The sequence below is a fragment of the Xiphophorus hellerii genome, chromosome 13 (assembly GCF_003331165.1).
Source record: "Xiphophorus hellerii strain 12219 chromosome 13, Xiphophorus_hellerii-4.1, whole genome shotgun sequence".
NCBI lineage: Eukaryota > Metazoa > Chordata > Actinopteri > Cyprinodontiformes > Poeciliidae > Xiphophorus > Xiphophorus hellerii.
This window is the reverse complement of record NC_045684.1, coordinates 14,826,439-14,850,805: the sequence shown is the minus strand read 5'-3', so window position 1 is coordinate 14,850,805 and position 24,367 is coordinate 14,826,439. Positions and strand designations below refer to the sequence as shown.

General features: G+C 37.7%; 1 protein-coding gene across 1 annotated transcript; it reads left to right on the top strand.

Annotated features, from left to right (window-relative positions):
* The first annotated feature begins 1,021 nt into the window (after positions 1–1,021).
* On the top strand, positions 1,022–23,276 carry LOC116731303 (synaptic vesicle glycoprotein 2A-like). The gene is made up of 13 exons (XM_032581012.1): positions 1,022–1,214; positions 7,179–7,857; positions 9,714–9,894; positions 11,340–11,491; positions 12,462–12,595; positions 12,751–12,840; positions 13,423–13,530; positions 13,875–13,963; positions 14,065–14,229; positions 15,361–15,494; positions 17,561–17,767; positions 17,855–18,014; positions 19,210–23,276. Exons 2-13 carry the CDS (start codon positions 7,248–7,250, stop codon positions 19,391–19,393), a joined length of 2,214 nt encoding a protein of 737 aa, XP_032436903.1. The 5' UTR covers positions 1,022–1,214; positions 7,179–7,247; the 3' UTR covers positions 19,394–23,276.
* Positions 23,277–24,367: the final 1,091 nt, after the last annotated feature.

Below are 24,367 nucleotides of genomic sequence, written 5' to 3'. Positions count from 1 at the left end.
AATATTTATTGAGAAGTTGTTTCAGAAATTATCACATGCAAAAAAAAATTTTTCTTTCAACAAAATTATACAATTCTAAACGATGCCTAGTTTCTACTCTAATTTAAGGAGATGAAGATATTAACATAAATTAAGATATTAATAAATTAAGATATTAACAGGATATTTTGTAAATCTCCACATTCTGTATAAGTCATGAATTATGTTCCAACTATCTGGGCTTGTGGGTAATTTGTCCTGGAGGCACATTCAATAAATGTTTCTAAATATTTTTAATATTTTAAAAATATTTTTAAATATTAAAATGTTAGCACTTTTCTTCCCAGGGGTAATTAAAATAATAATTAACTAGTGAAATAATTGCTCATGCTTCTCAAGTAAATTAATATTTCTTTTAATGGCATCGTCCATAAGTTGCACAATAGTAAAATAGATTTGTGTGAAATCACTTAATTAATTAGAAACATAATTCTTGCAAGAAATTGGAGCAAATGTTGGGAAGACAAAAGCTTCTGAAACATTTGAAATCCGCCATTATGCTGCTGAAACTTGGAAAGACGCAGGTTCCACCATGTTCTCAAGGTTTCCCATCAACATAATGGAAATGTGATGTTTTTGTCCCTAGAAGAAGAAGAAGAAGAAGAGGCAGCAGACTGTTCTCAGAGGAGAGTTCACATTTTTCATATGGCGCATCTTCCCCGTGCAGACTGAGGAATAGCGAAGGGGTTGGCATGGTAACAGGAGTCAGGCGCGCTTGCATGTGCGCGTCGAGAGCGCACACATGTAGAATGATGATGCTAATGTCTGGAGATAATGGTGTTTGCAAAAAAATAAAAAATAAATAAAAAAGATGTGTGTTAATGCGCTGAACACACATAGATGGGTATAAACACATTTTATGCATCAAGACGAATTATTAAAAAAAAAAAAAAGAAAAAAAAAAAGGTGCAATCCTGCGCATATCTGCGCCGAAAGACCTTTCACTAAATATGAAGTGCGCTCGTGATGGGCTTCTAATGGAGGAGGGGTGGAGGTGGGAGTCCTGTGCTTCACAGAGTGTGCGTGGACAGCGTGGGCTTCTCTCTTCTCCAGAGCGCACACACGGAGCATCATCACTCGGCTCACAGCAACAGCATTCTCCGCCTCCTCCTCCATCCTCCATCCTCTTCCTCACTATCTCCGGGCTGAAGAGAGGGGCGCTTGCAGGATTTACGGTAAGCATTAAATTATCACTAATTAAACCATTTGAGTCGCTCGTGGCCTCTTGGAGCGACGGGCATTTTCCCCCCTCTGCGCGTGTGTGCTTTCTTTCTCTACGCATTTAAGACATCATGTGAAAAGCGCGATGGGCGTGCTCACCAGCAGTTTGCTTCACGCTAAAATTAGGATCGATTTTGTGAATCGAGAGAATCTGATCCAAGTCGTGACGGGCTGCTGCACGGCCGTGTGATTTCTAAGAATGAGCGCATCTGTCAGGAAATATTTGGTGTACAAGCGGTAATTATAATTGGCCTTGTTAGCGATGTACAGCGGCCTTTTTTAAAAAAAAAAAAAAAAAAAAAAATCTTGTTGCACATATTTGCTCTTTATTTCATCCTGTTGCTTCCTAAAGCCAAATAAGCACATCAAAGCTGTTTTCAACAGAAATATAAGGGCAGATAGTGGAGCCTTTCAGGGATGTTTTAGCGCTTTCTTTGGCTGTTGTGATGTTATCAGGTGTCCAGATGATTTATTTCTTCTCAGTGGATGGGAATCTCTGTACTATAAATAAGATGGTGATGTGAAGACAGGTTGTTCTGGTTGGCTCTATAGGGAAACTATAAAGCTGATATTGATTGTTTTTTGTTTTTAATGGAGGACAAGCAAGAGGAGGAAAACTAATGGAGGCTTGTCAGTCTGAAGGAAAAAAAATATAGCTATCATTACTCCTCATCATCATCAGGCCTTCCTCTTCTCCTTTTCTCTCAGTTGAGTGTTTGTGGCTGTGTGAAGAGACTCAGCTCAACAGAGACATATCTATCTATCTATCTATCTATCTATCTATCTATCTATCTATCTATCTATCTATCTATCTATCTATCTATCTGTCTGTCTGTCTGTCTGTCTGTCTGTCTGTCTGTCTGTCTGTCTGTCTGTCTGTCTGTCTGTCTGTCTGTCTGTCTGTCTGTCTGTCTGTCTGTCTGTCTGTCTGTCTGTCTGTCTGTCTGTCTGTCTGTCTGTCTGTCTGTCTGTCTGTCTGTCTGTCTGTCTGTCTGTCTGTCTGTCTGTCTGTCTGTCTATCTATCTATCTATCTATCTATCTATCTATCTATCTATCTATCTATCTATCTATCTATCTATCTGATCATAGATCCATCTTTCACGTGTATTCTTGTGGCTAAACTGCAAACAGTACTTTTTCTGTCTTTTCTTTTAGTAAATTTCTTTCTTCTCGTGGAAAAGCACAAGATGGTTGAGACAGTTCTTCTGAGTCCTCGGCTTTATTATTGCTTGCTGCACCAAGGAGAGCAGTACATCGAATTCCTACACACTCTGAGCACTGCTCTGAACTATTCCAAGTTTCACACTGTTTTATACAGCACTTTTCTAAATGCACCCACAAATAACACAATTCCCCAAAAACACGTCAAAGTAAGACACTCTGCAAACACGCTGTGATTTAAAATCAATTCTGTTCGGTCTGACAACTCAAACTAAACTATTCCTTTAGCAACTTCCTCTCTGCCTGCTCTCAGCATACATTATCCCCTTGATGAAATCACAATTCGCTTGAAGTTATTTGAAAGATCAGCAATACTGAAACATACAACATTTCCGCCACACCTGCAATCAGATGTTTTGGGGACATTTTGTACCCATTTTGTCCACTGGTATCTTAAGGTAATTTTCTATGCTCTACTCAGAGTGTACTGGGAGAAAATGTAGCTAAACCGACTCCAACAGCTAGGATTTACCAGATGTATTTTGATTCGATGATGGGTTATGATGCATGAAGTCAACTAGAAGTTGGATGGAATTGACTAAAAAAAACAGACTCTAGAAAAACTATTCATACTTTAAAATTGAGAATTTTCAGAGTTATTTATCTCTATAATAGTTTACCATCAAGAGAAATAAAATGTTTGTCAATAGGTACATAATGAAGAAATGGATGGTTGAAGGGTATGGACTGCAAATGGGAAGAAACAACATTTGAGAACAAAATGGGGATACAAATTGAAGACAATGTATTCCTTTTGAGCCATATTAAGTAGTACAGAAATAAAAAAATATCACCGAAACCAAATCTCTACTTGCTGTTCTTGTTTATATACAGGCTTTAGTATTAGCTACAATGCAAATGAATAAAAGAGGATTATTGTTTGACCCATTTGAAGCCACTTAAAGTGAGATGTTAAGTGGCATCTGTACACAAATTATGCAGAAGTTAAAATTGATCAAAATATCCAAATTCTTGTACCAAAAACTTGAATTTCTGCTTTTAGCACTCTCTCTCTTAAACTAAAATGAACTAAAATGAAACACTGTAACCACGTAAAATCATCTGTATGCTTAAAGGAAAGCACTCCCAATATTGTTCACGTAAGACACCTTTTGGGTGAGGGAACTGGTTAACGATTATTACGTCCATCTGGGGATATTATTAGGTTTGAGTCCTACAGTTTAGCCTGGCTGACCAGGCCCGGTTGGGTTCCTTTGATCTGTTCTCTTCATGCTGACAGGGAAATCTGCTGCCTCATGGCTGGAAATGCTGCCCAGGATGAAACATAAAATATAATTAAATCAACACACATGCAGAAGCTCTCATAAAGGCAGTAAAATTAATTCTTGATACTTCCTGGTTGGTATGACTTGTGAAAAACATGAGAAAAAAATAAGTAATGAAGCACTCAACATTGATATGAATGTGGAATTATTATTATTGTTATTAGTTTTAGTTTTAAGGATTAATTTTATGTTTTTTTTTTTCCCAGGATGGAATGAGCATGTTCAAAATATTAAAACTGAGAATTTGGTTCACACATTTCAATTGATTACATTGTTTTTTTTAATGCGTGGGGGTTTAAAACATAGAAGATCAGTATACACTGATGTCTGGTTGAAATTAGTACTGCAGGTTTCACCTAAATCACATACTTTTTCTTTCTTTTTTTTTTTTTTAGCAATTTAAAAGCTTCTGACTTAATTCTGGTAAAAGGAAATGGCAATTCCAACCAATTTTTTAAATTGGTTGGTTCCCTGGCTTAGATATGGCTTTTAACCACAGGTCACAAATCTTTAATGGAAATTAAATCAGGGCTTTATTAGCCCCTTTCTAAAAGCTTAGTTCATCCTTTTCAAAACTAGTTTGCAATTCCTCCTGCAGCACTCAGTTGTGTCTATTTCATTTATTTTTTAAAATTTTCAACAGCCAAGTTGTTAATTTAAAAAAGCAAGAAGTTCGAGACATTTTCCAGTTTCCATTACTGAAGCATGATGCTTCCACCACCACGTTTCAACATTCTTAGCTTTTGAAGAGTCTAACTTTCCAACACAAACGATCAGTCTAAGATGAAAGGAAATTGATCGAGATTTTGTGGAACATTTTTTACAGAGACTGACATTGAAACGTTACTTTTGAAGCGTGAGGCATTTTGGATTGACATGCAAGAATCCTTCTCACCCAAAGCCTTAAGGAAGATTTATTCTAACATTTGACACTTTTTTCTTTTAGTAAATGTTGAATGAGATGTAACTGGAAGTTTTTAACATCAGTCAGCAGTAGTACTACGCTAATTCACAGTTAGGTCTTTTAAATGATGGGCTTGTCATAAATACATATTTTCAGTAACAACAACCAGGCTTGAAGATCCCAAGATGAGGCTTTCAAACATAAGTTCAGTGTTGCAACTTAAAAAGCATGGTGGTGGCAGCGTTATGCTGATTGGTTGAATAATGAAGAAGGAGGCCTACATTCAAATTTCTTAACTTTACCTCATATCACCTCATAGAAACTTTGACATTTTCCAATAGGTGTATGACTTGACCTGATTTTGATGCTCTTGCTCTAACGTCGGATCCGAGCCAAGAAGCCGACCAATTAGAATCAACTAGAAACTGTAAAAATATTGGACAAATTTGAGTCCAGCAACTTAAATAAACTGAAGAAATTATACAGATTAGAGGAGGCCAGCAGGTGTTTTTATGGCAAGTCAGTGGAGCCATCCCACACGGTCAGTATTTTCAAGCGTGCTCTGGTTCGTTGTGTACTGTATACCTGCTTACTATTGAGAAGCACTGCTAGGGCTGTTATTACCTGTCAGAGTTTGTTTCTGAAGCACCGGTGAAAGCGCAGCGACATCTCATCATCGTCTGTCTGCTTCTTCACTGCAGCACAAATTCAAAGTGACATCGCGCCTCATTGCACAGTCACCCGAGGCTTAGTGTGCTAGTACATAAACATATTGATGTGAGGCTCATCTAGCAAATGCGAGGACAAGTTTCTTGCCCTGAAAAACGGCCTTTACACTGCAAAATTTATTGCAGATCTGATCCCACAGCAGATGGGGAATCAGGAGTCTGATTGCCAGCTTCTTCTTAATTTCATGGCTCATTTGCTGTTGCACGTGGCTTTGGCAAATTTATTACTTTGCATTTGTGCTGCTAATTAAATATTGTCAAACATGATATTTAACTGACGAAACAGAGCCAAGCTACTGGCTCATTCTGATTCACTTGTTAAGGTTTCCTTCCTTAGCTGTGTGGAAAATCGTCTTTTAGTGCTAGATTTGGAGATTTTATGGGTCAGGATCACAACACAGTCTGCTTCGTTTGAATTCCACACCGTTGCTTGTCACCTCGAATTGAGTAATGCACAACATTTCCATCAGAAACCATGTACTGCTTGAGGCCGGATGCTTTGGCTTGCAATTACAGTTAAGACCTTTCAGTGACTTGGCAGACACTGTGTCGATGGGAGAAAGCAACAGGTTTGATCTAAAGGTGGTTCCATATGGAAAACACAGATAGGGCAGACTTTATAGCTTTGCTTGGGGATGAACAAAGATATGTCAGCATGCAAACATCCACCTTGTCTTTGAACATCTCTTTATATGGTAGGCTTAGCATGTAGAAGTTACACCTACACTTGAATTTGTAACAATAGAGCATAAGTTTTGCACATTTTGTTTTGTGCAGATAACATGTTAGAAATTATTTGTGTTCAGTAAGCAAGATTGTGTTATTTTGTATACCCTAATGTACAAACACTACTAAATAATGCAACTACAAAACTCAACGCAATCTTTTTTTCATTTTCATGGCGCAGCAGGCTCATACTGTACAGGTACATTCATCACACTGCTGCACCATGCTAAACCCAACTGTCTTAGGCTTACAGCAAACACGCAAAAGCAAGTAATCTTCTATAAAGCTTTGAAAAGAAGAAGTTTTTGTATTTTTTTTGTCAATGTTTCAGCCAACCTACCATTTAAAGATTTTTATGATGACAGAATAGGCAACTGTATGAAAAGATTATCGATGTCTCTGACTCCCTTCATTGAGAGGTCACCACTTTTCCTCTTTTGTGTTAAGCCACCCCCAACTCACTTCCTACTTTCACAGGTTAACACCTAACCAGCTATTTGCCTCTTCGGTATTCAGATACCAAAGTCTGCAGGATATAACTCATCTCAGAATTAGCTGGGTCCTGGGGAAACTTGTCCGGATTCTCACAGCCATACTGAATGTCCCACCTCTTTTCCCCCTGTATCTCAGCTAACCTGAGTAGCCTTGGAAATGAGCCGAGCCACACAGATCACGCTTATTACAGCAGCTGGTTTCCCCCTTATTACAAAAGGCACTTGGAACTGATCCAGATATGATATGGTGACTTGCAGGAGTCCCAGAGATGTTGTTTTAATAATCTGGTGCCATCTGAAGGACTTCTCAATCACGCAGTGGTCCAATTGTTCTACGGTGTAATTATGTGATTTGTAATAAGAAAATTTGTAGTAACGTGGAGGCAAGGATTGATCTCACTTTATGTTTTCAAATCAGAAGTTATTTGGTAGAGTTGCCGTTAAGCTGGTTGACTTCTTCCAAAAGCTTCTCACAGTAGTTTACTGGAATTTCAGCCCATTCCTCCTGACAGAACTGGTATAAAACGTTTTTTCACTTTATATCTGTTGTCTCCTCAGGAGTATATCAAGTGAGCTGGGAGTCGCAAGACCTTTCTCCTCCATTGCTTCTTCTAAATTGTCTTTAAAATGGAGGACGGCTATCAAAACCGGACTGCTTTCATAAAAGGTGCCAAAGACATTGCGAAAGAAGTCAAGCGGCAAGCCTCAAAGAAAGTTGGCCGCTCGGTGGATCGGATGAGCGACGAGTACAGCAAGAGGTCCTACAGCCGCTTTGCAGAGGACGATGATGATGACTACCCTATGCAGGGGAGCCAAGATGGAGGCTACTACCGCAGCGACAGCCAGGCCGCCAACGACGACGAGGGTGGCCACAGTGACTCCACTGAGGGCCACGACGAGGACGACGAGATCTACGAGGGGGAGTACCAAGGAATCCCCAGGGCTGATTCTGGGAAAGGTGACCTGGCCGGAGGTCCTGGATCAATAACAGCCGGGGCTCAGCAGTTCAAAGATGTTGGGGCGTCCGAGGCGGCAAGGCGGAAGGACCAGGAGGAGCTGGCTCAGCAGTACGAGACCATTTTACAGGAATGTGGCCACGGGAAGTTCCAGTGGTCCTTGTACTTCGTGCTGGGGCTGGCACTGATGGCCGATGGCGTGGAAATCTTCGTGGTGGGGTTTGTCCTACCCAGTGCAGAGAAGGATATGTGTCTGTCTGAACCCAGCAAAAGCATGCTTGGTAAGACTCATACTCCTGTGTGTCACAGATTAAGGTACTTGTTCAAGTCCTATTTAAAACACTTCAATGACTCACTGTTGCTCTTGGCGACATGTTCCTTCATCACACTGTTTACACGTGTACTGATTATTCTGAGTCAGTTCCACATAAGCCAGAAGAGTCTCTGGGGAATTTTCAACTCTAGCTGCAGCCACTGGTCTTAGTTTTATTTATAATTAATGGTTTGAAGACTTACATTCTCAGAAATGGTGTCGCACTCTTTCCTGCTAATAGATTCCCAGAGATCCATCTCTGTTTATGCTCTGTGAAAATTTTGGGAGATAATCTAGAGCAGAAACAAGAGCAAGATAAAAAAGAAATTGTAGATGTGAAAGATTAGTCTGAACCGTTTATTTTTAACGGGTTAAGAACTGTTTCTTAAAGCATGTGTGTCCTCAAGCTAAGGTGTAACATTTAGGACTGAAAAATTGAAAATGAATAATTCTTTCAAAAACTACACTTTCTTTCAATGCCATTTGGGACCAGGTATGATAGAGAAAAACATTATATCTAAGAAGAGATCTTTTGTGCCTGCAGTTTTTCATTTTGTTAATATTGGGTGTTCATTTTTTTGATAAATTGTCATAAGCACAATTGCTTAAACCACTTGAGCTCATTGGTAGGATGTCTGTTTTGAATTCTGACAACAACAGAGCTCTTCTGTTTAGTTTTCCAATGACTGTTAGGGAAAAGGTTATACAGTACGACTTAGTAACTTAACAGAATAAAGTCAGCAGTTTTTCAGAACTTACAGGTTCTGAAACCTGCAAGTTTTGGTTTCCAAAACATTCCGTGAACTTACCAGCCATTTACCTTACTGGTTATTTTCAGGAAGTCAGAAGATACTTTCCTGGAACTTACAGGTTCCCAGAAATTGTCTGAAACTTTTGTGTATTTCTCTGAATTTAAAGGACTTTCTAAAAACCTTTAACCTACTGATCTGAAAGAGGGATGATGGACATCTAACGCTGACGTGATTTACAAGTTATAATCCTGAATGCACAATATACTTTCCAAAAATCTGGAGGTTATTTTGTGGAACTTACTGCTTCATTATTCAGTTTACATAAAATACAAAAACTTAGTAGAAACTTCTAGGATTTTACTGGCTACTTTCTGAACTTACAGGACATTTGACTGGAATTTATACCTTGGAAATTCTAGAAACTAAATGAGTACTTTCTACAACTTTCTTGGGACTTACTTTAGTGAAGTTAAAGACTTTCTATGTGGAACTTAAAGGATATTTTTTGACAACTTTCCCAGATGTTTCTGATTGTTTTCCTACCAAGCCAGCTACGGCAATTTAATTGATACAGAACAACAACCTGGTAAGGGCAAATATTTCAATTGTTAAATTCCTGCAAACTGCTGGCATAAGATGCTTCAGGAAAGAGGTTCAAACAACTTCACAGCAAAGGATATTATTTGAAACTGCATGCCGTACTAGAAAATCCAAATCAAGAGGAAATCTTGGCCCATTTGTTGAAATCCCTGTTGATCTTTAAACACAGCTTTTTTTTACAGTGCATATACAGAACCATACTAGCATTACTCAATGTATACATCTTACTTGTTTTGTCCTCATACACACTTTCCAAATTTAATTATTTAATCAACCCCAGTGTAAGAATTCAGCTTAGAAATATGCTCCAAGCACACTTGGTAGCAATCAAACACCACACAAGTAAAGGACATAATATCAAAGATTAATAAGACAGTGAATTAGTATTTTTGCTCAGAATTGGCTGATAGAAAAAAAAGTATGTAAACATCAAATGTTGAAAGCTAACACATTTTGTTTGCTCTCCTGACAGGCCTCATTGTATACTTTGGGATGATGGTGGGGGCTTTCCTCTGGGGGGCTATGGCAGACCGGATAGGCCGTCGGCAGTCCCTCATCATCTCTCTGTCCATCAACAGTATCTTCTCCTTCTTCTCGTCCTTCGTTCAGGGTTACAGCACTTTTCTGTTTTGCCGCCTCCTCTCAGGTGTTGGGTAATTGCACCTTTAACTCTTTTTGTGAATTCCTCTATCCAACACATTAATGTACTATCTGAACAGTTCACTGTAATTGGGATTAGTAATGCCCCCCCCGCCCCCCCGATAGTATTTTTGATGTTTGGGTGACCAGTTTGTAACAGAAAATCAATGTAAAACTCTCTTACAATATTCCCTAAGAGAACAATTATCGTCATGTAGAGTTTTATTGTCATTCCAGTATTTTCCACTTCATTGAACTGGTGAATCGAAAGGTCAACATCATTCCCAGTGAGTTACAACCAATAACCTACTCAGTGATCACACATGGCAGAAGAAGAAGCTTGAGTCATCCCTTATGTCTTTGTATTTTGCTTCCAAGCAGCCAGACTTTGTAATCCTTTAAGGTCATCTTCATCATTCATTTCTAAGGCTGCTTAGAAGAATGTTTTTCTTCCATATATCAAACATAACTCTGGTCTTAAACTCAGAGCACCACTATTGTGTCTACACATGACAGGCAACAGAGAGAAGAATTGATTTTAAATCTCTAGGCACTTTATTCCTGGCAGCCAGTCACAAATATACAATTTATTCCTAGTTCTTTGAGTTTTTAAATGAAAAATGCCAACCATGACACATTCTGGTATGTACTAAGTAAGAACTGTATTTTTGTATCGATTCCTCGAGGCAGACCAATCATCTAAAGGTCAAGCTGTTCCTTGGCTTCAGGTGTTTGCTTGTCTCTTTTTATTTATTAGCGCAAAGAACCAAAAAAACACTCACTGGGAATAATGTATCTGTACAACAAGCCTCTAGTAACAAAGTTCCTAAAGATCAATGACAAAATAAGCTGTATATGAAGTTGTTTATTACGAGCAGACTACAATTAAACATTGGATGATGTACAGCTCAGGGTAAGTTAATTGAAAATACATTGAACCTTTTAAAGACACCCAGAAAGTCATGGTATCCTTTACTCTTTAAACAAAATCAGAAAAGTCTGTGTCCTTGGCAGCGGAATAAATAGCAACTGTGGATGATTTAAAGCAACAATAGCAAAGTTTTTTGGTACCAAACGAGACAGCAAAACAAACACAGCAAGAGTCAAATTCTCTCTGCCCAACAGTCACTGTTGTCTTGTGTCACTGGTCCAGATAATAGCAGTGGTTTTAAATAACTCCCTGCTGCAACATTTTTGATTAAAATGGCTGAATTATCTCCTCAATCTGTCAGCAAGCTATACAGAAATAGATTATTGATCCATTCATCACAAGCAAATATGAGGAAGCAGGGAAATTTCTGAAAACACACAGGACAGTGGCAGGGTTAAGGACCACTACCCAAATGCATTCTGGCATTTTGGGCTATAAAGTGAACAAATTAAAAATAGTTATACTTTCCTTTACAATGGGATAAAACACCTCTCCCCAATGCTGACCTTTGGACTCTAACTTTTACAGAATTGGTGGCTCAATTCCCATCGTGTTCTCCTACTACTCTGAATTTCTGTCCCAAGAGAAGCGCGGCGAGCACCTCAGCTGGCTCTGCATGTTCTGGATGATTGGAGGAATTTATGCGTCCGCCATGGCCTGGGCCATCATCCCACACTATGGTGAGCATGGAAATGCAAATCATCAAGACACAGAAATGTTAAGGAACATTAGGGACAACATGTTGGGCTCTACAGTCTTTTCAGATTTCCTTCCACATTCATTGTGTGCTGCTTGTTGCATTGATTCAGTTCCGTAGTCTTCCTTTTCAGCCACTTGGTCTCAGTCTTTTACTGTCTAATCTGTGTAAACATACATATACTGTATATAAAGTTTGCCTCTATTCTGCTGTCCTACTCTGCCAACCTTTGTTACTTGTCATTTAAAAAAATTGTTTTGGATTTGCATGCAAGAATTCTTCTCACCCAAAGTCCTTAAGGAAGATTAAGGCCTGCACTACGGCTTGCAAATTAGTATAATTTTTATGTAATCTTGCAAAGATCCTGTTAATTCAGATTCAAATAATCTGCTTGCCTTCTTTTCAACTCTTTGTAGCCCTTTGTGATTGTAAGACAAATTTAATTAGCCTACTATATGACCACTCGTTTTCACTCAAAAACAAAAACAAACAACAACAAAAAATAACAACAACCCCCCATATTTGGTTCATTGCTGGGGTTTTTTCAGCAAGTGTAACATTTATTGCAAACAGTGGAGGTACTTATAACACCCACTAACCAAGTGACTTAGTAATGTGAACATATGTCAAATATGTGGAGCTGCTATATCTGGTTTACTTTCATCAAATGATCCAAAACATGTAGGCGGTATTTTGCAGAGATCCATTTTCGGCCAAACACCATCTGGTTAATTATCGCATGTTACACACAGTCACTGAAAAAAAACACAGATTGTGAGCTCAAACTCACGCCTCTGAGCAAATAATGACGAGATATTTTGAATTTATGTTGAGTTTCAGCAAGTTAACTCACCAATATAAGTTTTGACTTTATATTGACTTATGGTTGTAACTAATTTTTCTGTTTCTGTTTGGTTAAATATCTTTTGTTGTTATTTGTCTTTACTTCCAAGGGTGGAGTTTCCAGATGGGCTCAGCGTATCAGTTCCACAGCTGGCGAGTGTTTGTGTTGGTCTGTGCGTTTCCTTCTGTTGCAGCCATCGCTGCACTCAACGCCATGCCTGAGAGCCCACGCTTCTACTTAGAGGTGTGCATAACAGTTGGCAGTCAGTCTTTTTAAAGCTCTACACATTGTTTGAGGTTTTACCGCTAAAAACTTGGTGGAATATATATATATACAGTATATATATTTTACATTTTTTTGTCAAAAGTGACACGTCTTTATCTTCTTTTTCAAAACAGAATGGGAAGCATGATGAAGGCTGGATGATTCTGAAGCAAGTTCATGACACAAACATGAGAGCTAAAGGACACCCAGAGAGGGTGTTCACTGTGAGTATCCTTGAGAAATATTTGTTGCAATCATTGAAACCAAAAGTTGAAAAAGATGCAAAGGTGACAGACAATAAACATCACTTCATAAATGCTAGCTGGGAAAAACATCTTGCAATCTTGCAGTTACCTGCTTTCATTACTGTGCAACATTCAGAATGTATTGTTATATAATTTATATATTGCATATATACCGTTTGATCAAATTCTAGACTCTAAAGGCTCAGAAACTGAACTTTAAGATAACAGTTGTGAGCTTAAATCTTATTTTATCAGTCAAATCAAATTGGTTTTTATTTGTCTAGTACCAAATTATATCAACATAAAAAGATGGTTAACATTTAATAAACTATAAACCATCATTGGAAAACTGCTTTTTGTATTTACTCTGGTTATCTTTGTCAATGAAGACCTGAAGTGCGTAACTATGACAAGAACAAAAAACCACAGAGAATTGTAATGGGGCAAATATTTTCTCTACATTGTTTTTATGAGATAAGCTTAAGCCAACAAGGTTTTCAAACATATTTCCTGAATTGGCTACCATGAAAGCCTGACTGTCTTGTGTCTGATTATTCCAAGGTCACCACAATAAAGACTGTGAAGCAGGTTGATGAGTTGGTGGACATTGGAACCGACACCCCCGTCTGGCAGCGCTACAGACTGAAGATTATGAGTCTCTCCCAACAGGTCAGTAAAACTGTCAGAGTTACAAATGTGCTTTTTTTAAAACCCAGATTGTTTTTTTTTTTCATGTCACACTCTGCAGCACAGCCACAGTACTGCGGCACAGTTCTGTTAGATTTTGATGCATTCAGCCTACTTTCTGCTAAATGCAACGCCTACACCCTCCGTCCTGAATAAATAACACTTAACGAGGGTTGGGACTGGGTTTTGATTCTCAAATTTCGTTCTCACTCTCTTAGAAGCACGCAAAGCTTAGAAAGTAGCTTCAAAGAGTAATTAGATCAAAGCCAGATACGGATTTATTTCTTTTAAATGAATCTCGTTTTTTCTCTCGTCGCATGCTGCAGATACGGAACAACATTCTTGCCTGCTTCAGCCCTGAATACAAAAGGACCACCTTTATGCTCATGGCTGTTTGGTTCAGCATGTCCTTCAGGTAAACAGAAGAGCCCCGTCACTGTTCCTGTAGTATCTCATGTATGTCATGCTCATTTTCCGTGCTTCTTCCGTCTGTCTTTTCTTCAAAAAACCTTGCAGCTACTATGGGCTGACGGTGTGGTTCCCTGACATGATCAAGTACATCCAGAAGCAGGAATATGAATCACGGACAAAGACCTTTACCAAGGAGCGAGTGGAGCATGTCACTTTTAACTTCACCCTAGAAAACCAAGTCCATCGCGATGGATACTATTTTAATGACAAGTAGGGCTTTCTTCGTATTCTGATGTGTAGCAAATATGGAACATGATGACCTCTGTTAGATAAAATGAGTTACATTGGCATATGATTGAAATGGTTCTTTTAAAAAACACAATATTGATAGTTCAATTGAAACTCAAAGATCATATTGGAACTAGACTATAACAAAATCAAAAATCAGCCAATTATTTACCACGCAAAGGTGTTTCATTTTCAGAACATAAAAAACAAAAGTCTATTTGGATCTAAATCGTCAAAATACCAATTAAATGGACTAAAATCAAAAGTCTATGATGGTCTGCTGTTCTCTGAAATTCAAACAAAAGTTTCACAGGTAATTTTGAGTTGTTACCTGTGAAACTGGGGTCTGGCAATTTTCATCTGGCACATACATCAGGTGTTTGGTGACTCCCCCCTCTGATCAATTCAAATTCAAAAATACTTCATTAATCCCAGAGGGAAATTAAATGCTGTTATAACTTATATTATCCGAGTTTCTTCAAAAGGTTGTTGTAGATACTGACTGGACAAGGATGATCTCATGTAGCACTCTGTTGTACCGCGAATCTAAGGATTTGTGGGTGCAGTTGAAGCATTATTTCTGCTTTTAGGATGTTAATCAAATTCTCCCAGTTGTAAACCGCCTTGTTTCTTTGATTATGCATCATAGCAAATGTCCATAAGTAAAAATGTATCAAGAAAAATCCTTCCAGCTGCAAATCATCTAAAATCAGAGAGAATACTTGGCCAAAAATCATTATGCTTCTGCCAGAAACTGAGGAAGAAAAAGACAAGTGAGAATTTAAAGCTACTGGATCATTGTGTACACTTTTGTACTGATCATAAGTCAATTATGAATCATTTCAAAAGCTTTTAAACTTTGCGAAAATCATCATTCCGGTTAAAATAGACGATTTAACATAATAAAACAGGGACAGGAACACTGACGCGCTGTCACAGTGAATGCTTTTTCCAAAAGCCCAAAATGTAATCTGACTACATTACATTTAGTCAGATTAATGTAATGTACACATTTGTGTGAAAAGTCCGATTCTTAAAGGTGGCGCTCGCAATATAAATTAGTTATTCAAAAGTCTGCAGTGCAACTGAGTTATCTAAAGTTTGTGTGTGCAGGTTCCTCAGCCTGAAGATGAAGTCCATGGTGTTTGAAGACTCAGTGTTTGAGGAGTGCTACTTTGAGGACGTCACCTCCACACACACATTCTTCAGGAACTGCACCTTCATCGCCAGCTTGTTTTACAACACAGGTAAATACTGTTATAGCAAATATTACAGTTAAATGTGATTTGGTGGGGAGTATGGTTTTAATTTTAAAACTGTTGTCCGGTCATACTTCAGGACAGGTCATTATAATGACAATGTGATATTTTGTCTTTATCCCTTGAATCTTCCCTGCAAAAAAACAAAGCAAAACAAAACAATGGTTTGACAAGACAAGCGAAAGCAGAAACAACATGTACTATTTTACAAGACTGTATCTGTCGTTTTTATATTTCTATAATTCATCGAGATGGAAATTAGAATGGAAAAGAAAATCTGAGAAAATATTTATTTGGGAATGTTACTATTACTGATAATAATAATGTAATAATGCACAAACAAGAAGGATTGCAGTAAGTAATGAGGAAGACTAATTCTACTCAAGTCAGTCAATTGTTTTCTGAATTCTTTGAAATAAACACAAAGGGAACAAATACTTACATTTACAGTTTACATTTATCCATGGAAATTAGTTAGCTTAAAATTAATACACATAAATTCGATTTTACAGTGAAATACACAGAAAAAGAAGAGCAGTGAGAAACAACAGAAACCCTGTGATGCTTGTTACCCTGGGTTACTCTTTACCTGCACCAATCGTAACCACAACAACACAAACAAATCCAGCACAGAAACAGACTGACGGGATTGGATGAGACGCAGCTCTTTGAGATTTAGAGAGCATAAATCGAACAGGGAACATGAGACAAACTTATCCATGTGGGTGGAGACAGACTCACTTAAAGGCTCCTGTGACCGTCCTCTGCTTGTGGTTTTGATTCCTGCCGAAGGTCTAAATCAACATGTCAGAGTTGAAGCTGGGAATCACATCTGAGAGACTCTAACGCTTCTTTTGCTGACATTTTGCAGCCCTTCATTCTTAGCTGTGACAGATTTATTCTCGCCTATTTTTCTCAGGGAAAGCAGCAACCTCTTTCCTCTCACGCTTGAAGCCGACAACATATTCTTTTATTTCCGTCACTCATCCATAAAACATTTTTTTTTTAAAGCATTTTAACATTGTCTTGGGGAAATCTACGTCCCCCAAGACAATGCTGGGGAACGTAACATTGTTCAGACAGCTTATGATTAGCTGTCTGAGCTGCTAATCATAAGCAGCTCAGACAGAAATATAGATAAACTGGAGCTGGAATAGGTCATTCTGAAAAGACATTTCAGTGTGCACAAGTTTAAGTTTAAGCAGTGGAAATATGGTAAGCCATTGTGTCATATTTTCTTCAAGTCATTGGAGCAGGTCCGGGAGAATCAGAAGACAGTGCTATTGTTTTATTTATTATTTTTGTTACTCTGGATTTTTGTTGGCTGTTGCATAACCATGGCAACTTTTTGTTGCTATGGTTATTCATGAAAAAAAAAAACTTTCACAAAGTTAAAAAGTAAGAGCAAACATCCTTTCAACAACAACATCTAAAATTAAAAAATTAAATAAATAAATAAAAACAATGCTTCCACCCCAAAAATTATGAACATAAAGAATGAATCAGAAGTGAGCGGGATGGTTCTGGAGGGATGCCAAAGACTTGAGACTGGTTCCCTTTCCAGTGGGACGGCCACCATAAACATACACAGACAATAGAATGGTTTTAGATCAAAGCATTTTCTGTTTTAGAATGGCCTAGTTAAAGTCCAGGCATAAACCCAATTGGGAATGTGTGGCAAGACTTGAAAATGGAGGTTGATTTCTGATTTTCATCCAATCAGTTGAGAGAGATGTCTGCCTCAGGTTAGATACTGACTTCACATAAAAACACCTGAAAACCACACATCTGAACTCTAAACCTTAAAACAGCTTCTGTCTAAGCAATGACAGGCAGTTTATTGTCTCATCTAAGGTCAAAAAAACAAATCTGTCATTCCCATTTTTTAAAATGGAATGCAAATTACTGCTTGCCGTACTGAACAAATGCGACAGGGAGTTCACCACACTGTATTTTTGTAATGTTTTAAGAGCCGTTCTTTTTCACCTTTGATCCGAGTCTCTGAAGTTGCAGTCCTCTGTGGGAAAAATTACGCAACTTCTTTCTCTCCTCAGATTTGTTCAAGTACAGGCTTATCAACAGCAAGCTGATCAACAGCACGTTCCTCCACAACAAAGAGGGCTGCATGCTGGACTTCAGCGATGACTTCAACAACGCCTACATGATATACTTTGTCAACTTCCTTGGCACACTAGCTGTGCTCCCCGGGAACATTGTGTCTGCACTTTTGATGGACAAAATCGGCCGCTTGAGGATGCTGGGTAGGAAAACGCAGTCAAGTTTGAATATCGACATTTGGCATGGCTGCAAAACTGATTTAAAAGTTATGTTTTTTTCTTCTTCCCCAGCGGGATCTAGCATCATCTCCTGTGTCAGCTGCTTCTTCTTGATGTTCGGCAACAGCGAGTCGGGGATGATCGCCCTCTTATGTCTGTTTGGTGGCATCAGCATCGCCTCGTGGAACGCCCTGGATGTGATAACGGTGGAGCTGTACCCGTCAGATAAAAGGTAGCACAGCAGCAGCACAGAATAGCTTCATAGCTTCATAGTTAATCATTTCTGGACCGGTAACTATGGAGACCCCTCTGACTGAGGTGCCAGAAGTGAAAACTATTAATTTGTTTTAAATGATCACCTTTAAATCTTTTTTTGTTGGAATAAATCCTGCAGTTTTTTTTAAGATTTTAAAATGAGTAGTTTATGATTCTAAAACGATGTTTGGTAAATGTTTTTACATCTAAAAAGTTTTGACAGATTTTATGCTACATCATTATGACACCAAACTCCTTTCTATTGGTGTTTTAATTGCTCGAAGTGGTCTTCATTAATAGTTACCCTGGTTTTTTGAGAACCAAATGTCTTTCAAAATTTCTGTTTTTATCGTTTGTTTTTTAAATTGATTCAGCTAGACAAAATGGAACCAAATTGCATCTTTGTGACAGTAATATTGAAAAGATGCAAAACACAAAAGATCGTTTCCACTGCGATCGTCAATAAATATAAAACCCAATGAAACATAAAACAAGGGACACAATGGTTACAAAACAATTAGTGAGGACAGAAAAAATAAGAGTAATGGATTAAATAAAAAATAGCAGAGAATTAAAGAGATAAAATAATCTAGATTATTTACATCAAATATTTAAAAATTACAAATGTTATCTAAAATTTAAAAGTCACCTTAGTAAATAGGGCTGAATCTAAATGTATGCCACACTTTTTAGATTTTTACTTATAAAAAAAAAAATCCAAATAATTTATTAATTTATAATTATGCAATACTTTGTGTTGCTCCGTACACAAAGTTTCAGTAAAATACATCAAAGTTTGTGGTTGCATGAAAAAATCGGAGCATTTTCTGCCATGTGTACAAACGTCACTGGTTAAGGAGAGCCTTTTTATGCCTGACTGAGTCATAGGTCAGAAGTAAGTGGATGTATAAAAGGAAAAAAGATTCTGAAAATTGGCAGGTACTGGATTGAAAATGAGAGGGAAAAGCATCAAGTCACCTGCAAAACAAACAAACAAGAAGAAATCGTCAAACGACCTTCAGTTAGCCTAAGAAAAGCTTTTTGAGGAGATGACAAGCAAGCATTCCTACTCAGACACAAAAAGAGGAAGGATTTAGGACTTTTGCATAAAACTTTATGTTAAAGTATTCTACATTTTGGAACTGATAGCTGCTCTCTGTTCTTGTCTTCAGGACCACAGCGTTCGGTTTCCTGAACGCCCTTTGCAAACTGGCGGCTGTTCTGGGCATCAGCATCTTCCAGTCCTTTGTGGGCATCACTAAGGCCGTACCCATCTTATTCGCCGGCGGTGCACTCGCCGCCGGCAGTTTCCTCGCGACAAAGCTGCCTGAGACGAGAGGCCAGGTGTTGCAGTAAGGCAGACGACCAGCAGAGTTCAGCCGGAGGGAGAGAGTGATAGGCCTGAACATCCCAGAGAGCTTCAGTGCTGCCCGTTCGTTTCACAGCAACAGTAGAGACTGCCTGCCCCCCTATTGTAAGCCCAGAATCCTTTGAAATGTGGATTGCATCATTCAATGTCAGGAATTAAAGAAGAGCAAACTTTTTTATTTTAGAAAACCCGCACAAAATCTCAATACCTTTGACTTATGTTCAGCTGCTCTGGCAGGTATTACAAAAGTCTAATCCTACAAAGGTGGTTAAATATGTATTTGTACTAAGACACAGTCACAGTGGAATGGCAGAAAATACTGAAAAGAAGAAGCATTTGTTGGGGGAAAGATTTAGCTCATGCAAGATGAAATCGCAGCGTTCTTCTTTACTCGTGTGTCTTAATCTCCATGACTGGTTTACAGAGCTGTTACTTATTTTACTGTTTTCTAAGTAGTTCAGTTCATCACTGCCAGACCCACTGGGAGCTAGTATTACCTACCAAAACCCACTAACACATTTCAGTAAAGCTGACTTCCTCAGACAGACGGAGATGCATTTCACAGGATTCTTAGTTAGATCTAGTTCCTCAGTGTCAAGCCCATGTTTACCCTCCCTCTTGTGTGACAGTTTGTGGATGCTCATGGGTGAGAGGGATGGATTTTGATCAAATGTTTATGTGTGAGAGGAGAACATAGTGTGCTTTTTGTCTGCATTAGTTGTGTGTTTTAAGGGAGCCAGTTGTGTTTGAGCTTTTGTGGATGGGAAAACTGTGAGGCTGAAATGTTTGTTTTAGGTGAAAATCAGGTTTTGGAGTTAGCTTAATGTACATTGATCTAATTGACTGCTTGTTTTTATGTCAGCAGAATGTTTTCATATTTTGATTTATTGTAGTCCATAAAGATTCAACACAACTGTCTGTCATCTTATGTCTTCAGACTCAGGAGGAAATCTATTACATAGTTTTACTCTAAAGTTGATTTGTTTCTTATTGAGTTCATAATTCCCCAATCTGATTTTTTTTTTGTCCTTGAGGTCAGTGAGTGATTTGCAGATACCAAGACTCACTGTGATATTATATTAAAATGATTAAAATCAGTCCTAAAACTCTGTAAATAAAACTCTGCAGCTTTAAATTCCAGTAAAACAGAACCCAAAATTTATTCAGGATTACACTTACGAGCACACCAGTCCAGGATGTGCTGCTTCAAACGTCATACAATTTAACAACTAGTATTGCTGCTGCTTCATGCACAGCTCTTTCTTTGGCATGAAAAGCTGTTTAGTAATGTTTGAGCACATATTGCAGAGCATGCCACAATGGCACAGACAGAAAACTGCAGCAGTTTCTACTTGGGAACAGATCAAGTCCTTCCTTATCACGTTTTAACTTCATTAAACAAATGGGACCAAAACTCAAAAAACAGGCAGCAGAGCATATAGGGAAGGTGTGAGTTAATTTTAAGGGCTCCTGTTCAGTCATTCCTCACCGTATAAATTTTTTACTGAAAAATTTCTGCTCACTGCACCGATCTCCAACTTAATACTAAAACATTCTGAATACAAAGTGGATTGTACTTATTACTGATTCTTGGTGTCATTTGTCTGAAGTTTTACATCATCATGTGTGCTGACAATCAGTGAGTGGGAGATTTTGACCTTAACACATCCTCTAAATTGTGTACGTGTGTTTACTAGTAGCGTACTGTTATTTTATAGTTGTGGGCGGCATAAAATTAAATCTGCAAAAGAACGAGGAGATGAATTTCTAAAAGAATATGTTGTTGAGATGGTTCTTATTACAAATAAAGATAATTACTTTCACATAATTGTTTACTGCTACACATATTTTTGAAGTAAAGAAAAAAAATGTAATTCATAAACTTGTTTTTAAATTCCTCTATTTTTTCTATTTATAGTTGTATTAATATATTATTGATATAAAAGTACTTAACTTTTTTTTTCCATTAGAGAAGTGGACTTGCCAAAAACCAAAATAATCTTTGAAACACAACATAAGAATACGTTTTAAAAGATTAGGGCTTAAAAGTAAAGGAAATAATTGCACAATATAAACTTAGAAACACTACAGACTTGTTATTTTTATGTCATTCCAAAGTCAGACCGCTATTGACTTCTGTTAGCATAGTTTAGCATAGTAAATGTGGTGCAAACGTATTAGCACTGGAAGTGCAAGGCTGCCAGACGTTCAGTAACTTTATACAACTACATTTATTCTTTCACATATGAACAAAAACTGTTGCTAGTTCATGTGCAACTAGCGTTAGCCGTGTAGCATAGCTAGCTAATACAGCAAGTTGTGAAAGCATCAGATAAAAATGACATGAGTTATTTCTTAAAAAGTTTGTTCATGATCCATTTATTGATTTCTATTGATCTTTTATACCTCCCATAAAAACCGCTTTTTCTACATACCTGTTAAAACATTTTTGCTGCAGCTACTACAATGCTAAATGAAACTAGCTGTTTATTGAATCAAATATTGGAGCTTATTTCAATAGATACCACCTGAATGAAAAGCAAAATCACTAAACATGATGGTTCACACGGTTAGTTAATTAGATTTTTTCATCAGTATAGATTTGAATGTCTTCGAAAAGGCCTTAAATGAAGCCAAACTCAGAGACATGACCTGACTGATTAAACACAAGGCAAAAGCGTGACTAAAATCCACAAAAATAACTTTTTTACCCGTCAGATTTCTGTATCCAGCCGATCTTGACGCATGTTTGTATCGTATCGTCTAATCTCTTGGATGTCCTGTATGCCAGCTGTTTTTGTCTAAAGCAAGAGAAGCAGTGTTTTTGTTGTATGATGACATAGATCTGTTGCTTGCAATGATTGTTCTTTATCAAAGTGGGGTCAACATTGGTCGAACTTGATTATGTGACATGACAGTTAGTCGATGGTAACTGTGCTCCTTGTACAGCTTGGACCCAAGTTACCTTAATACACTCATATAGTTTATTAATAAATATCTGAGGATGATGCTGCTTGAAACATCAATCTTGTCAGAGATACAAGAAAGGGAAGGCCGGGAAGAGGCAATCGTAATGGGAGCCAAAACCTACTTGTTTGAGTTTATGAAAGAGGACAGGTAAGCAATAAGAAGGGCCACGACTTATTAAAACGTTTCCTGTTAAAGTTTAAGCTCCTGTCCAAAATGTAACCAACTGTTGCTATCTGTAAAATCTATACATGTACAAATGAAGAACCTATTTCTGGTTTGAGTTTTATGGCAGCATAAAGACACCAGAATTACTTCTCTTGATTATGGTGGTCTGTTAAAGGTGTTTTCATGGCATGATATTTGTCTGATCAACTCTTATGAACATTCAAATGGGTTCAGAATGACTTGTTTACAAAAAAAAAAGAAGGATCTACCCATAACACTCATTTGCAGAGAACAGTGAGAATCCTTCATTTTATGTGGGATAAAAGGAGTATACATTTGTGTTTTATTCAGTTTGACTCTGATCTGTTAATTAACTAATAAAGGGTCTTCTCTAAATGTAAGTTCACTTCAAAATTCAGTGTATCGTGAGTGGAAACTGTAAATGTTTCTATGTAAAAGTATGGACTTTGTGGAAAAAAAAAAAAGATAAAGGAAACAATTCTAAAAAGTTAAATATGAAAAAAAAATCTATTATGTGTTGTCTGTGTTTTGTAAATGAAGACTGAAAATCTTGGTAAATATAGTATTTATTATCATGGATATTGAGATTATTTTGGTGATGCTGAAAAGGTGCTGTATGTATTTTCTGTGAGATTTGTTCATTATGCTGGGTTTTGCACATTTGTGCCGGTTATCCAGTTCTATGAGAAAAATTATAATGAAAATAAAAATAATAAAAAAATAATGTCTTGCATTGCATTTAAAGGTAAGTTTGATACATTTAAGTCTAAATTCAGTTTGAAATTTCTTTTGAACTTATAGAATATTTCCACATTAAATCACACTATTGGCCATCTGCTGCCTTGGAGAAGAAACTAGCATCATCTATGATCGTAACACTATTGCACATAAAAGTTGGTCCTTAAAATATATATATATAATAGAGCTGCATGAAGCCACAGGTTTCATTTGATCTGTGTATCAAATATTGCAATGAGCCAATATCACCTAAATACTAAAATGGTGATTGCTTCACCTCAAGATAAACAGCATGAACCATTTTATGATTCAGCTGAATTCTACTCAGCATGAAATTTAATGCCCAGACAACCATTTGAATGTGATAAAAGATGGCAATGCTGTACTTCTTTCCAAAGGAAAACATTAAATTCCAATACACCTGCACTTATTCAGAGGATTGCATCAAAAGTGACACTTTAAAGACATGACAGGAATTGAAGTTCTTCAAAATCTGCTTCCTTTCCTCACATTTTGACCTGGACACTGAAATAACAAACTTTAACTGGAAGCGACAAACCTATACAGGGATGTGTGAGAGCGAGCTCAGGCAATTGGTAGAACATAGTGATGGGTTCGGCAAGGCAAGTTTATTCGCAACACCGATGCGTCGGCGCATGCGTCAAGCCCATAGACCAAACCCCGTGTCGGTGCGCGTATTGCTTTTAGCAGGTCACGTGACCGATACAGGAACTGTTTTGAAATGACACTGGCGCGACAAACTGTGTTTATAAGGAAGCGAATCTGTCAACGGGATGCATTTGCCAAAATAATTCTTGATCTTTTACGGTACAGCGTCAACTATGGAGCCTGAAGGCAAACGAAAGGTTTCGTAGTTTGGAACCATTTTGATCTTACATCAGAAAATAAGGTATTGGTTGTCACTTCGTTGTTGTTTCATCCGGGTCTTTTCAGTTTCTACTTGATCTATCTGAATCCAAATTCAGCTGAAATTGACTCTTAGTTTGCTTTCATGTTATGCTCTGCAGGTTAAGTGTTGCATATGTTTGACAGAACTGTCTTATTTA

Excerpts from the sequence above, each read along its gene's own strand:
- LOC116731303 (XM_032581012.1), top strand. The coding sequence starts at position 7,248 with ATGGAGGACGGCTATCAAAACCGGACTGCTTTCATAAAAGGTGCCAAA. Across the intron at positions 12,841-13,422 it reads ACCCAGAGAGGGTGTTCACT|GTCACCACAATAAAGACTGT; the intron begins GTGAGTATCCTT and ends GATTATTCCAAG. Across the intron at positions 18,015-19,209 it reads CTGTACCCGTCAGATAAAAG|GACCACAGCGTTCGGTTTCC; the intron begins GTAGCACAGCAG and ends TCTTGTCTTCAG.